Raw genomic sequence first — 15,372 nt, 5'->3', positions numbered from 1 at the left:
AGATGGCATCAGGGGGTGGGGGGTTTGGTCTTAGTGACTTGGGGAACACCTGCCAGATACCTCGTGCAGAGTCCTTTGTTGGGCCCTGTGGGAGGCAGAGGAGAGGGGTGCTAAGGGGGCTCACACACCCCTTCGTATGAAAGCCCCACACTCCCTGTTCCCCACCTGCTGTCACCCCCCATCTCGAAGTGCACCCAGTGATGATCTGTGAGTGGAGTGTGCGGGTTCCCCTGCTGGCTGGGTTTGTAATATCCCACTGTCCTCGTCTGCTTGGGCGGCCCTAACAAAATACCACAGACCGGCTGGCGTCAGCAGCAGACGTTTGTTTCCCACAGTTCTGGAGCCTGGAAGTCCATAGTCAGGGCGCCAGCAGGGTCGGTTGCTGGTGAGAGCCTGCTTCCTGGCTTGCAGACGGCTGCCTTCATGCTCTGTCCTCCCACAGTGGAAAGAAAGAGAGAGCTCTCTGGTGTCTCTTGTTTTGAGGACACTAATCCTATCAGATCAGGGCCTCCCCCATAGGACCTCATTGCATCTTAATTACCTCTTAAGGGTCCCATCTCTAAATGTAGTCACATTGGGCGTTAGGGCTTGAACACGTGAGTTAGGGTGGGGGGCATAGTTCAGTGCACAGCATGCATCTCAAATGTATACTGTACGAGAAGAAGAGGGCACACAGAACTAATGGGCTCTGGGGTGGACCACCGTGTGTGTGCTGCCTCCTGGGCCCAGGTGTGGCTGTGCCCTTTGTGTGCTGATGGGCAGAGGTAAGTCTGGGGTGACTGTAGCCCAAACTACTTGATCAAAACACAGCTGCAGTAACACCTCTCCTGCCCCAGAGGCCTGACTTCCTGGAGTCACAGGGCACCTGGGCCGTTTTTGAGAGATCACTGTATTAATTAATTTTATTGCAAGTGATTTATTCAGTGTTTAATAGGTTGTAGATGGAAAAGTTGGGAATAGTGAGGTCATTCGGCCCCAAGAGAAAATGCCCCCAGTCTAACACTCTCATGGGGGTTGGGAGCATTGCCTGGGGGAACTTGCAGAGGTCCAGGGCCCAGCCTCTTAATGTCTCAGAGTTGATTTGCCTTTTGAAACTTAATGGTGATTAGAAGGCTCACGTGCTCTGCTGCTGTGCACAGAATGTGTCCTCCCAAACTCTGGTGTTTGAGGCCCTAACCCCCAGTGCGAGGGTATTAGGAGGTGGGACCTCTGGGAGCTGATCCAATTTAGGTGAGGCCATGAGGGTGGGGCCTTCGCGATAGGATTAGTGCCTTTTTAGGAAGAGGTCTGAAACTGCTTTCCCTGTCTCTCCACCCTGTGAGGACCCAGTGAGAGGGCAGCATCTGCAAATCAGGAAGCAGCTCCTCACTGGAACCCAATCGTGCCGGCCCCCTGAGCTGGATGCCCGCCTCCACAGCTGTGAGAAAGGAACGCTGTTGAAGCCACCCAGTGCATGGTGTCTTATCATAGCAGCCTGAGCTGACAAGATGCCTACCTAGAATACTGCCTTCTCAGCAGCAAATCCCTAGGAAGACAAGTTTCATTAGCAGGAGAATGAGCCATGGTTAAGGGTGCAGGCCCCACACAGGGCTGTCCTGGGGCCCCTGCGTCCTTTACCATTCACCAGCCCAGTGAACACGGGCAGGTCATTTGACCTCTCCAACCCCCATTTTCTCTTCTCCAAGAGGAGATAATGCAGATTAACACACTCATCTCACAGAGCTGTTGTGGAGATTAAGTGAGGTCACGCCCACTAAGCACTTACACTGACGGTGTCACCAAGTAAACACGCACCTACCACGTAAAGCCTACATGCCATGAATCCATTACCTCTTTCCCATGCTTTGCGTGGGATGGCTGTGCCAACTGCTGAAATTTCAGCTGTCTCTTTTTCTATGCTCTAGGGCTAGTCTAATGGTTTCTGTTGTATTTTTAACAGTGAAGCATTTTTTTCCTACATTCCCAATACCCAAAACTGATGGGTATGGAGTTTTGCTCGCATGGGGCTAGAGACTCCTGTGCAGCCTGCCCTCTGCTTCTTGAAGGAACCCAGCAGCCCTCCAAGGAACCCCATTTGAGAATCACTCCTGTAGGTTGCCACACTGCCTTTCTACCCTGAAGTCTTCTTCCTGGGGACATAACAGTTTTTCGGTTTCTGCTTCCTGAGTGACATTCTCCTTCTGGTCTTGCTTCCCTCAGGTCACCTGGGTAGGTGTTTTAGGTGTCCCCAGGTTCTTCATCATGCGTTTATAGTTCTGTGGCCACTCCTGCAGGTGGCTAATCACGTCAGGTATGTGCTGGCTTTGCCACTTACCTCACAGAAGCCCAATTTGTTGCCTAGGTGTTGGGATGCACCTCTGTTGCCCAGGGGATGGCCCACCTGTGTCAACGAAATCTAATTTTTATTGTTCAGTAATGCTATGTACATAAATAAATCCACAATTTAGAAAAAAATGCTTTGAAATATTCAGTGTCCTGGTTTTTGGTTTGGAAAATGGGTCACAGTAGGAAGGGGAGCAATATACAGAAAACACACCGAGGACCTGAGTGTCTTCTGTCCACACCAGCCACAGAGATTTCAGGGCCATGTGTCAGTAAAATCTGTTTGCCTTGATTCCCCACGTTGCTTTTCTGAGCCTCAACATCTGAAAGATAAGCTTGATATTTCTGGCTTTTCTTTATTTTTTTCCCTATAACAGCTTTATTGAGATATAATTCACATACCACACACTTCGCCCATTTAAAGTATACAATTCAGTGGTTTTTAGTATAGTCACAGAGCTGAGCAGCCATCACCCCATCGATTTTAGAATATTTTCATTACCCCCAAAAGAACATGATACGTATTAGCAGCCCTTCTCTCTTTCTAACCAACTTTCTCACTAAGCAACCACTAACCTTCTTTCTGTCTAAGAGGCTCCACCTATTCTGGACGTTTCTTTTAGATGGAAATCATCCAGTACGTGGTCTCTTGTGTCTGGCTTATCAGTGTGCTGTCCTCCAAGTTCATCTGTGTTGTGGCATGTGTCAGAATTTCATTCCTTTTTATTGTTGAATAATATTCCACTGGATGAACATTTTACATTTTGTTTTTCCATTCATCAGTTGATGGGCCTTTGGGTATTTCCACTTTCTGGCTATTATGCATAATGCTGCTGTGAATAGTTTTTGTGGAGAGATTTTCAATTTTATATCTCCCTCTACCAGAGAACAAATGATATCAATAGCTAGATAAATTGAGTGCCCACCATACGCCAGTACTGTGCTGAGCCCTTCACACATACTATTCATGTAATCTGCAAATAGCCCAGGGGGGGTAGGCTCACTCCCATTTAACAAGTGAGGAAGCTGAGGCCCCGTAGCTTTATGGGGTGGAGCTGAGACTTGAACCCAGGTCAGCAGGTAGCATAACACTTATCCTTAATAGTGCTTCCAGCGGTTGGGCAGCTGTGGATAACTACACCACTCCAACCGTTCCCATTGGTTAAGTCACAGCAATTCCATTCCCACGGTGTGCCACTTACATACACTAAGTTATGAATCCCCACACCTACCCCCTGAGGTTACCTTACTATTCCTTATGCCCAGTGAGAAAAAAAAGTTCAGAGAGACTACGTAGCTCATCAGTGTCAGAGCCTGGAAGGCCCGCATTCAGCCAAGACCTGTGGCCACTCCTGATGCCCGCAGCTCTTCCTCTTAAACCGGCCAGATCTCACCTCCGGGAGAGTTTCTGTGTGCCCTGAATACCATTTTCAAAGGAGAGCCATTCGTGCCCTTCCTTGGCACACACAATGCCTACGGTGCATATAGATGTACTTCTAAGGGTGTCAACTCGCTTGGGCCTGGGGACCTCATGCAGGTAGGCCCCCAGAGGCCCGCCCTGGCACTACAGTGCTCCGGAACTGGATATCCGCATAGAAATTCACTGCTGCACCTGCCTACAGACCAAGCCCCTCAGCACGGAGAGGCCGCTTTGGAGACGGTGCTGAGGATGGCCGGGTGGAGGCGGATGCGGGGGGCTGCCTGGAAGAGGAAAGTGGCCGTCGGGGCAGACTGGAGAAGGAGGAGGGGTAACGGTAGAGGGTACCAACTGTGTCCCTGTGGTTGCCTGCCCACAGCTGCGATCTTGGATGACCCCATGGAGTGCAGCAGAGGGGAGCGGCTCTCCATCACCCTGGCCAAGAACCGCATCAACCGTGCTCCCGAGAGGCTGGGCAAGGCCAAAGTCGAAGTGGACATCTTTGAGCTTCTCAGAGACAGCGAGTACGAGACTGCAGAAACCAGTACGTAGAATGGGCAGGCCTGCCCTCTGCTTCCCTTGTGGGCAGAGGAGGGGCTGGTGGTGTGAGCTGCACCCATTGCCAGGCTGTGCTGTAGATATTCCCAAGAGACGGAGAGAAACATGCCCAGGAGGCCGTATAGGGCCGTGTCTGGATGAGATTCCCAGGTTTTGTTGCAGATCATGTGTGGAGTAGAATTAAGACAGGATACTCATTCACTCATTCATTTACCCATTCATTCATTCCTTCATATGCAGATTCATTCATCTGGACATTTGTGCACAAATCTCTGAGTGAAACCTTAAGTGAGTTAAGAAAGAGAGATACCCGGCTAGCCCCAAGGGAGCTTAGTCATTGCACATCCGATGGCCTGTCTTGTTTTCTGGTGCCGAGGGCAGCATTGCGGTTAGAAATGGGGACTTGGGATGGAGTTCAGCCCCTAGCTCTGTGAGTAACCTTGGACAAGTTGCTTACCCCATTCAACCTCAGTTTCTTCATCTATAAAATGGGAATGCCAGGCTCTATTTTGCCAGTCTTGCAGGTTGATGAGAGATTTAAATGACTTAGAATATAGGAAAATCCTCCATGAGTTGCAATGCTTTACAGACATACACAGTAGGTCACTCAAGTCCTATATATGTGTAGCCCTACTGTGCACGGGACACTGCTTTTAATTCTCTTAAGAACCTGACAGTCAAGTGTTATTATCTCCATTTTATAAAAGAAATCGAGTCTCAAAGACATTGAATACCTTGCCAACCACAGAGCTAGCAAAGAACTGAGCAAGCTGTGGACCCTGAACTCACGTCGTCACCCTGCAGGTTCAGAGCTCCATCCACTACACCTTCTGTCCCGGAATTCTCTGGTGTGTTACTGGCATTACCTTGAACTTTATTAGGATGAGCTTCCAAGTTTGAGGGCCAGTGGCTTGTGCTAAGGTGGAAATGAACAATCCGGTATAGAGGGACGGAGAGGAGCCCCTCGGCTGATAAGATCTCTTCTGTAAGACTTTGGAGTGCCCACGTCCTTCCTTTCTTGTCCATTTCAGCCTTTAATAACACTCAAAGGCAAAAACAAATGAAACAAAATAAAGTTACAGCTTGCTCAAGTATCTATGTCAGACATCTGGTCTAATACGTGTGGGTCTGGCGATACTCTAATCTGGGCTATTGGTACCGCAAGAGAAGAAACACACTGACCTAAGGACTATAGGGGGGATGGATACTGTAAGGGCCCAGAGCGGGCAGGAAGGGAGGGAGGCAGTGGCTCGCCCCTTCCCTCACCGCTTCTTGAATGCTTTTAAGTGTCTTTCAGATGCAGACTCTTTCCTCTCTGCTAGTTTGGTTTCCCCGGCTCACTTATGCACCTGATGCAGAAGGGTGCCCGGGCCCAATTTATGCTCTGTTCATTCACTCAGGGAGCTTACAATGAGCATTTACTCTATTTCAGCATGATTCTGTTTCTCATGCTTTGGGAATAATGCAGACACAACAAGATGGACACGTCTCTGTCATTAGTTGGCTTGCTGTCCCTCTGCAGTGTGCACGTCATTGGCAGCTTCCCTAGTGCCTCTGGGTTTGGATTCCCAGGTAGATGATCTGATTGGTCCAGCTCATCTTGCTGTGGCTGGCTCCCAAGTCACAGGTGTTGGTCAGAGGGCCTAATAACCACCCTTGGGGAGAGCGGCGACTCCTAGAGACAGAGGGTAGGTTCCTACCATTCAGAGCAGAGCTGTGGAAGCCACTAGGATCTGTGCACACAGATCCCTCCAGAAGGGGGCATAGGGGATCAGGAACCTGAAATAGTCATTCATTTATTCATTGGGTCAGTCAATAAATACTTAGTGAGTGCTTATTATACTCTATCCTCGGCAATGAGAATTCAGCAGGGAACAGATAGAAATCCTAGTTGTCAAAGAGGTTGAAGTCTAGTACAATGACATTCAGATGTCTCAGGATCTTCCAAATGAAATCAGAAATACCAGCAATGACTTCTGAATCTCCCCGTCCAGTCTGCAGTTGTTCCTTTGTCCAGGAGGACAAGTCTTGAACGGGGTCCAGATTTCTAAGTGGTTCTGTAGTCCATACTTTGGAAAACCACGTCCTCCTTCCTTCTCTCTGGTTCTTTAGGGCTTCCCTGGCAGAATGGAGAGCACAGATTGCCCATTATAGATGGGGGTCATTAACAGATGTAAATTTCCTCTCCCAATGACCCATGCAGCCTGGCTTAGTAAAGTCAATACAGTTGAAACAATAAGCTAGATGAATCAGGGGGATAAAGGAAAATGATATTTTTATTCCACATTACAGAGCTTTGAGGCATCTTTTGCATGCGCTTCTTTGAGGTGCCAAGTATTTTATTATCTATTGCCCCTTGGTTCAGCTTTTACATCTCAGTGTGTCTGAGGCATGATTATCATTTGTTAGAAAAGAGGATTCTGGATCTGTCTACCCTAAAGGCCCTTCATCTGAGGTCAGAGCTGCTTCCCGACAATGCCTTTTAAATACCACCCAGATACTTTAGAAGAAGGTTCCAACCCAACTCTTTCCCTCCCAAGGTAAGTGGGAGAGGGGATGGTGGGTTCGTGCTTTTAGCTCTAGCAGGGTGGGGCAGAGACTGGCCTTCAGCTGGGGGCAGGAGATAGGGAGACAAGATCCCAGACGGAGGAGAGAGAAACTCTGAGATCCCCCCTTTGGAGAGGTTGTGTGTTATAAAGAGCAGCAACGTGGATTTTAGAATCAGACTGACTAGGTGTACATCCTGGCTCTACTCTTTACCAGCTGTGGGGCTGAAGAGGATGTTTAACCACCTGGGGCTTCAGTTTCCTCACTGGTGGAGTGAGGGTGCTGGCATCCCCCCAGGGTCATCTGGAGGAGAGCACGAGACAGTGAGGGCAAGGCGTCTGCACCGTGCACCAGACTGGTACCCAGTGAACCGCGGCTTCGGTTTTGCCATTGGCCTGGCTCTCTCGCCCTCTCCTTGGAGCAGGCTTCCTCCCACGTCTTCCCATCGTCTCCCTCCCTCCTCAGTCCAGCACCTACCTAGTGGCATTGTCTCTCTCTCGGTTCCTCCCCAGCAGCCTGGGTGCAGGGTCACGTGCATCAAGGGTGTCACCATGACTGGACATTCTGCCTCTCTCTCATTTCCTGGGCTTGATGCATCAGACAGGTTTGAGCCTTTGGAAGCTGTGGCAGGCCACCCAGAACCAGCTGCTACCCAGTGTCATAGCTGTGTTTTGCCCAGTTTGCGTGGCCAGCCTGAAACCATTTGAGGCTCTGGGTGGCGAACAAGGCCCCCAGCCTCACACCTATCGCCTGGGGCTGGGGTCTCTGCTCCACAGGCGTGACAGAGATCCTAGCGATGACACCCAGAGGCTCTGATAAGTTGGGGTGGTAGCAATCTGACAGTGAATGGTACATGGTACGCACTTTCAGGGATACGTGAGTGTCAAAAAGCTCTGCAGAAATCGCACTTGATGAATCGTATGTGAGTGCAAGAATCAGTCAAGGGGGGAGCAATCGGAACCTCGGTTTGTGACATGCAAAGAAACCGAAGATGCTGGAGTCTGGAGTTCCGCTCCTCATGCGGCGGTTGGAAACGAGTCTGGGAGGCAGGTGGAAAGTGTCCCATGGGTCATTAATCAGCAATAAACCTGGACCCCAGAAAGCTACAAGTAGAAAGTCCCCTCTTCCATCCGGTTCACATGGATTTTCATGGAGTGGGTTTACTTAAAGTGAGGGGCACTGGTGAGACTTCCTCAAGCCCACGCCTGCTTCCCTCCCCCCTCTGCCCTTCCACCATCACTGCCTCAGGCTTCTGCATATTTGACTTCCCACAGGTCTGAAATAGGAGGGACTGACAGGCCCTGCGAGGTCGGTCATGTCCTCTCCACCCCACCCCTCCCTCCTCCCTTTGGTATCTCACCTCCATCTCAGCCTGCTTGTAGGAGCTCCCACAGCCCTTGCCCTGCCCTGTCCCTGTAGATCAGGTTCTCCTGCACTAATGTATTAGAGCTTAACTCAGTGCCCAGACCCTTATCACCCAAACACCCAGAGGCACGACCCCATTCTTGCTGCCGCCAGAGCCAGTTGGAGGTTTAATTTACTGCTGCGGAGTTAGAACTGGAGACTCCCTGTCAGGCCCTCCCCTCTGCCTGCTGTGTCTCTGCGAGGCCGATGTGCAATCAGCTGCCCACACTGTTTCCAGTGGAGGCCCAGGGGCACGCTGGTTGGTTATCTGGCCCCACGCAGCCCCAGCGCGCCTGAAGATGGGCCCAGCCTGGGCTGTCTGGGGCATGGTCGCTCCGCCCGCACCAGCTCCTGAGCTTCTGGCGGGTTCGGTGCCCCTGAGCTGGTGATTCGGAGCTGTCTCTAGTTAGTGAGGCTTAACATCCCTCCATCATCTGTTCAGTGGAAGGCCTCCAGCCGGCATAACGGGGGACAGTGAGGAGCCGGAAGAGAACCATGTGTGAATCACTGTGATGAGTCAGTCAGTAAACATTTTCTGAGCTTTGAGCTACTCACATCACATATGCATAATACGGACTCAGAACACATTGAATCACAGGGCTTAGACATCATCTGGCCCAACCCCCTCCTTTCATAGATGGGGAAACTGAGGCTCACAGTCTTTTCCAGGAAACAGTTAAAACCCACACATCTGGAATGTGACCGAAAGCTCAGTAGCTCTGCTGTGTGGCCCAGACAAGGGCAGAGGGGGGCAGAAATAAGTCACAGGAATAGTCAGGTAAGACCTCTGGGCCAGACCTTGGAGTGTTTGATAGGTGCAGAGGACGGAAGCAGGCATCCACGCAGAGGCGTAGTAGTGGATGCAAACGCTCAGGGCAGGAAGGAACGGAGTCCTAGGGGCACAGTGACGGATGAGTGTGGGTAAAATGATGTTTCTGCAGGCGCAGCGGTGAGGACCAGGGTTGGAGCGAGTAGCCATGTAATATAGCAGCCTGAGCTTGGGTTCTGAAGTCAGGCACACCAGGATCCTAATTCTGGCTCTGTACTAGCACCTTGGACTCATCTCCTGTGCCCGAGATTCCTCACCTGTGAAATGGGAATAATAAGAGTTCCCACTTCATGAGGTTGTTGTGAGGATTAAATGAGATGATGCACTTAAAGACTTAGAGCCTTGCCCATCTATCTGTCGTTAGTAGCAGTGGTTGGAAGAATTGGTGTAGCAACTCGTTGCTCATGGGGTGACTGTGGAAGGGTGGGTTGTGGGTTGGTGTGATGCTGCTGCTCGCATGGTGGTTGGGGACCAGGTCAAGGGCTTTGACTGATGAGCCACAGTGAGGAGCCAGTGGCAGTTTGGGGTCCTCTGATACCTTGGGCCCCTTGCCCAGGGAGGACCCCATCATGGAGCATGGCAGTGCAGAGCCCTAGCACTCCTATCCTCACAAGCTCTGGTCCTCAGCTCGGGGGCCCTCAAGACCAGTCCATTCAGCCTGGGGTCCCCCATGTAGAGTTGAGACTAGACTGCTGTCCTGCAGGCGCTGGCACAAAGAGGAGACGGTGCTTCGGCATTGACTGAGGCGGATGCTGGGGGACCCTCGGGCTTCACCTGGGCCCGGCGTGCACACGACAGGCCCAGAGACCTTGCCCTCCCACTGCCCTTGGGCTTTGGCACCATGAAGTGTTTTGATGTGAAGGACTTTGAGTTCTTCCAGCCCCCTGGCTCCTCAACACCACCAGCTCCTGATGGCAGGGATTGTTCACCACACCAACTCAGACAGCCACCAAGTGACACGCTCTACGTGAAGGGGACCCTGCTTTCTCATCCCCACCCAGGAAGCTGCCCATTCCCTAGCGGGCCTGCAACAGTGGTGCCTACAATTAACTCCTCTGGACCATCTGCATCACAGCCGGACCCTTCCCTCCCTGGAAAGACTCAGAGGAGAAAGTTCTGTGAGTCCCTCCTGACAAGCCCAAGCTTCTAAGGGGACTTAGAATCCAGGCGTCTTGAGGGGAAAAAGTCCCCCTTCTTATAACATGCCATGGTGGTCTTCTAGCAGCTGCTCTGACAGGTGCCTTCAACATCTCTGCTGGCTGGAAAACTGTTACCACAGCAGTGTCACTCATGTCTCCCTGTTCCCTCTCTTCTCAGCTTCCTGGGAGGCAGAAATAAAGTGCACCTCCCTCCCCTCCCATCCCTTACACAAACTGCTTGGAGCCCTCGTGTGACCAGCCAGGGCCCACAGAACCAGAGTCCGGGAGGTGTCGGAGCGGAGGCCCTTTATAAATGATTTCTGTGCCTGTTGGCAGGGCATCCTTTACAGGGAGCTAAAGAGCAATGCCCAGGTCCCAGGAAATCCCAAGACCATGGCTGGGAAGATGATAATTCAGTTTCACCAGATTCATTTTGGATCATTTCAAGTCCATTGAGCAAACATCTGTTGAGCAAGTCCTTTTTTGCCAGGACTGAATAGATACGACCCACGCCCTCAAGGAGTTTCCGATCCAGTGAGGGAAATGGCAGACGGAAACTCCAAACTGGCAGGCACAGTGCCACAAACCCTTGAGACTGGATGTTTTAACATTTAGAACTTTCCAGGTATTGGAAGGGTCATGTGGTGCACATACCATACATTAAGTAGCATCTCCAGTGGGGTTTGGGGCAGAATCCCATACTCAAATAAATGCTTACTTTTATTCAAATATTTACATATTATAAATAGCTCCGCATCTCTCTATTGAGATCAGATTTTTGCCATCAAATGAGTTTGATGAAAACTATCCGTTTGCAGAGCCTTTTGGATTTTGGAATTGTGAATAAGGGATGGTGGCCTTTTATAAGAATTTATTTTTAGGAGACGTTTCTCTCTACTGAGACCCAACATAATGAGCCAGCTTGGGGCAGAAGCTGTCCAGGAATTCAGAACGAAAAGCTGATCTCTGTCTTAGGCAGCTCCAGCACGGAGCAGACTCAGAGCTATAGTGTGATGTGAATAAAATAAGGGAGAGGTGCCATCTTGCCTAGGGGCGAGAACTGAGCTGGGCACAGGAGGGTCAGTAGGAGTTTGCCAGACAGAAAGGCAACAGAGGGCCTGGACCATGGGCATCTGGCTGGGCGTGTTGATGGGGTCCTTCTCAGAAAAGTGTTTTTAAATGAATGAAATGAAATAGATAGGATGACCAAGAAAACCAATTATATGGAAATGCAGTTAAATTATTTTAATAGTGATATGTTAATATATGTGTTTCTTTATTAATGCATTGAATAGCCCAGCCTAGCACTGGGTCTAAGTGCGAGGGTAATTTTGAAGCAGCAATGAATATAAATGGTATTTCAAGAAATGTGCAGCGCTGTACTGTGATCTGAAAACAGTTGTGACGTCTGTTGGTGACACAGTTACCGGTACTGTTAATATACTGCGGTTTATTGCCTATGTTCAAAATGGAAGGGAATGGCTGAATTTCAGGGCTTAGAAAAGATTAATGATGTCACTTTTTCCCCTAACGTGTTCACAGACCACCGAATTCTGCCCCCAGATCTCAGGCAGGGTTAAGAACCCCAGGGCTAGCCAGAGAGAACTGCTTGGAAGTAGGCTCAGGCAGGACCATCTGGAGTGCATTTTAGGTGAGCTGGCATGATATTGGAGGAGGTGTGATGGGGAAAGGGCTGAAGAGTGAGTGTCTGGAGGAGATCACAGCCAGTCAGTCTCATTGGAGTTACTTGGTCATCGGAAGAAATTTTTTTGTAATGACATTTTTGTTTTTTAACGACTTTTTATTAAAGGAATATATGCTCATCGTAGAAAGGAAAGAAAATCATTCAGTGTCTTTTGGCCAAGGTAATTCTTTTAATATCCCTGTTAATCACAGTCCCAGTAGGCTGTGTGGTGCAGTTAAGCACTGACCCTGGAGTCAGGGGATGAGGGTTTGAATCCTGGCTCTGCCCTTTAACTTTTTCATCCTGTTTTCTCATCTGTAAAATAAAGGTGACTGTAATAGTAGCTGTCTCATCCAGTTGTTTCAAGAATTAAATAAGTCAGTTCTTACAAAGTGCTTAGAACAGGCCATAATTAGCACTCAAGAAAGGTGGGCTTTTATAACATCTTCCCATCATTCCTCAGTGCTTAACCGTTTTCTGTATTTGTTTAGTTGTAGCCTTCATATAGGTATACATATAATTTTATACCCTGTGTCTTACTCTTAATATTATTTCATAAATATTTTAATACTATTATAAACTGTTCATAAGCATTTTAAATGCCTAAAATAATAGTCCATTTGAGTATATGACCTACACTTTAGATAACTATTCTCTTATGATTGCACATTGAGTTCATTTCCAATTTTCAATGTTGAGCAGGCTTCAGTGTGGTTCAACAGCTGTTTCTTGAGCACATGACTCTGAGTCGGGCCCTGTGCTAGGTGTGGAGGGTGCAGAGATAAATAAAACAAACTTTCGGTCCTGCAGGAGCACACGGAGCTCTGTTTTAGGATCATAATTTGCCTCACCATTTGGAGAACAGATTGGAAATGAGGACTCCTAGGAGGCAGGTAGTAAAGGGGCTGCCCTGAACAGTGACCGTGGGAGAGGCGGGGAGGGGACAGCCGGGGAGAGCAGGTCAAGCTGTTTTTGGAGCCGGGCCCCCGATGGGTATAGTGAGTGAATAGATTCCCTGAGGAAAGGCAAGGAAGGATCAGAGGTGACTGCGGTTTGAGCTGGAGGCGCCGAGGGTGGTGATGGTGAAGTGGAGTGGTTAAGAGCTTGGACTGTGGTGCCAGATGGAACTCCAAATTCAAGCCCAGCTCTACTATCTATTACCTGTGTGTTCCTGAACAAGTTGTTTTCTGAGCCTCAGTTTCCCCATCTGTTAAGTGGGAATAATAGCAAATCTGTCTAGAAGTGTGAAGATCACATCAGATCATGTATGAAAAGCATATAGCAAATGGGATGCAGTGGACAGAGTCACAAGAGTCGTGTAGCGCATCAGGACAGTTTTAAGCGCATCAGGACAGTTCTAAGCGCTCTCTACGAGTTGGCTCGCTCTGATTTCCACACCATCCCTACGGGAGAGGTGCTGTTAGCAGCTCGGGTCTGTGGATGAGGAAGCAGGCCCCGACAGTTTTGGTAACTTGCCTGCTGTCTCAGCTAGTAAGTCACAGAGCCACACCTCAACCCCAGAGGGCCTTGCACCAGTGTGCGCGCCCTTAGTGACTGCGCCTGCGCCTGCGCCTGCGCCTGCGCCTTTCCGCCAGGATGGGTTGAGAGCGTGACGCCGGAAGGAAGTCTCTGCGGTGACATCCGGCAGGTGGTTGCGACTTGATTTTGTGACCCAGGACATAGGTCAGAGTGTAGGATCACGTGGGCAGAGGTGAGAGCAGAGGCCACGGGCAAAGGTGAGGCTGCCCGGGGAGAGGCAGGCACATGGTTAAACAATGAATTCAGCGGGTGAGAGAAGGAAGATGGAGTCAGCAAAGAAAGTGAGAACGACTGATCGGAGCAACGGGCGAGAATCAGGATTGGATGGTGTTATGAAATTCAAAATAAACAATGCCATCAGCAGCATCAAATGCTGCAGAAGGGGGAGGGTGAGCTCCAGTAAGAGGTGACCGGTGACCTTGGGAGAGCAGATTTGGTAGGAGGCGATGAGGTCGGGACCTCGGCTGTAGGGGCTGAGCAGAGATGGGTAAAGTGGCTGCACGAAGTAGAACAGACACAGTAGGTGGCTGTGAAAATAGTGTCAGCTCTGGAGACGTGAATTCCAGTGCTGGCCCTGACTTTAATTAGGGGTGTGCTTTCAGGAGAGTCGCTTAACAACCCTCGGATGCTGCTTCTTTATTGGTGAATCAGGAACTAAGATCCTCTCCTGAGGCTGGTGTAGGAATCTGACAGCCGATGAATCTAGAGCGCCCAGCAGGCAGTAAGAGTTAAAAGCTGGCTGAGGTCACACGAGAGGACAGGCAACTAGCCTGATCTTTGAAGAACGTTCTTCAAAAGTAAAACCTGTTGAGGTTCCTCTGTCCCTGGGGTGGACTCTGACACAGGACAAGAGTCCCCCGCAGGCACCCGCTGCCTGCGGTGCCTTTCCGTCAGCTGAGCTCAGTAACATTGCAGGATCCCTGCCTGAGGTGCCGGTGGAGAGCAGACATTGCCAGGTGTGTGGTTATGTGGTAAATTGCTGGGCTGGGTCTTGATTCATATGGTAAATTGCTCTGCACCTCCTTAGGGTGAGCATTTGGCTGTGTGGGCCAGTGGCGGGGACTCTACTCCAGGAGAAGGCGCATCTTGCAGCTGCCATAGCGAGAAACCTTGGACCCCTTAGCCTCAGCCTACTGGCCTAGGAAATGGTTCTGCCTGACTCTTGATGTGAGTAGAAGGAAAATGCATCCAAGAGGCATGCTTTGAGTTCTGCAGAGAAGGGTGTCCTGTGGTGCATCTGGGAACCTCGGTGCATATTCCCAGGGGCGGCTCTTTGGTTCTGGCGCCATGGAGTGTGTCCTGAGGATCATCTCACGTTCTCTCTCTGACAGTTTCCTCCTTTTTCTCCCATTCCCTTCCTTTGTCAGTCTTCGCATTTTACAGTCTTAGATTCTCTCCTCCTCTTCTGACCTCATACATAGCCCATCCATCTACTCATTCATTCCATGAATACAAACTGGGCTCCAGGAGGCAGGGTGCTGGGCACTGAGGAAGCAAGAGGTGGGGATTTAGAGATAAAAAGGTTCATCTCCTGTCCTTCAGGGTTTTGAAATCTAGTGAGAGGAGGAAGACATGGAAACAACAGGCGGACTCGGGCATCTTTACAAGTGGCTTAGAACAGAGGGGCAAACCATGGGCTTCAGGAGCCCGGGGAGGATCAAGCCACCTATTGGAGCCCGGGATGGTGAAAAGAGACGGCCTTTGTGGTGCTCCTTGACAGGGGAGTGGTGTCCAGAGTAGAGGAGGGGAGGGCTCCTTCCCCACAGGGCAGCCCGCGACCACAGAGCATGCCGGCTGGTCAGGAAACCCCGTGGGCGTGCTCAGGAAGCAGGTAGTGGAGGCTGGCGGTGCGGCGTGAGGCCCCTCTCTGCCTCTGCCTGCCTGTCTCTGCCTCTCATTTTCTCTTTCTTCTCTCCTGCTCCCTTTCGCCCTA

General features: G+C 50.2%; 1 protein-coding gene across 4 annotated transcripts in view; it reads left to right on the top strand.

Moving 5' to 3' along the window:
- The window catches only part of GRIK4 (glutamate ionotropic receptor kainate type subunit 4), a 409,820-nt gene that overhangs the window by 248,187 nt on the left and 146,261 nt on the right, over positions 1 to 15,372 (top strand). For 3 of the 4 annotated variants that reach the window (XM_073239593.1, XM_036992846.2, XM_073239595.1), the window contains exon 4: positions 4,119 to 4,283. The exons of the other annotated variant lie outside the window; for it this stretch is intronic. In XM_073239593.1, the coding sequence (XP_073095694.1) occupies positions 4,119 to 4,283 (165 nt within the window). The remainder of the gene's footprint in view (positions 1 to 4,118; positions 4,284 to 15,372) is intronic. 4 annotated transcript variants of the gene reach the window in all.

This window comes from Manis javanica, chromosome 6 (assembly GCF_040802235.1).
Source record: "Manis javanica isolate MJ-LG chromosome 6, MJ_LKY, whole genome shotgun sequence".
NCBI classification, from domain to species: Eukaryota; Metazoa; Chordata; class Mammalia; order Pholidota; family Manidae; genus Manis; species Manis javanica.
Note: the sequence above shows the minus strand (reverse complement) of the source record. Positions and strands in the feature narration are given on the sequence as shown.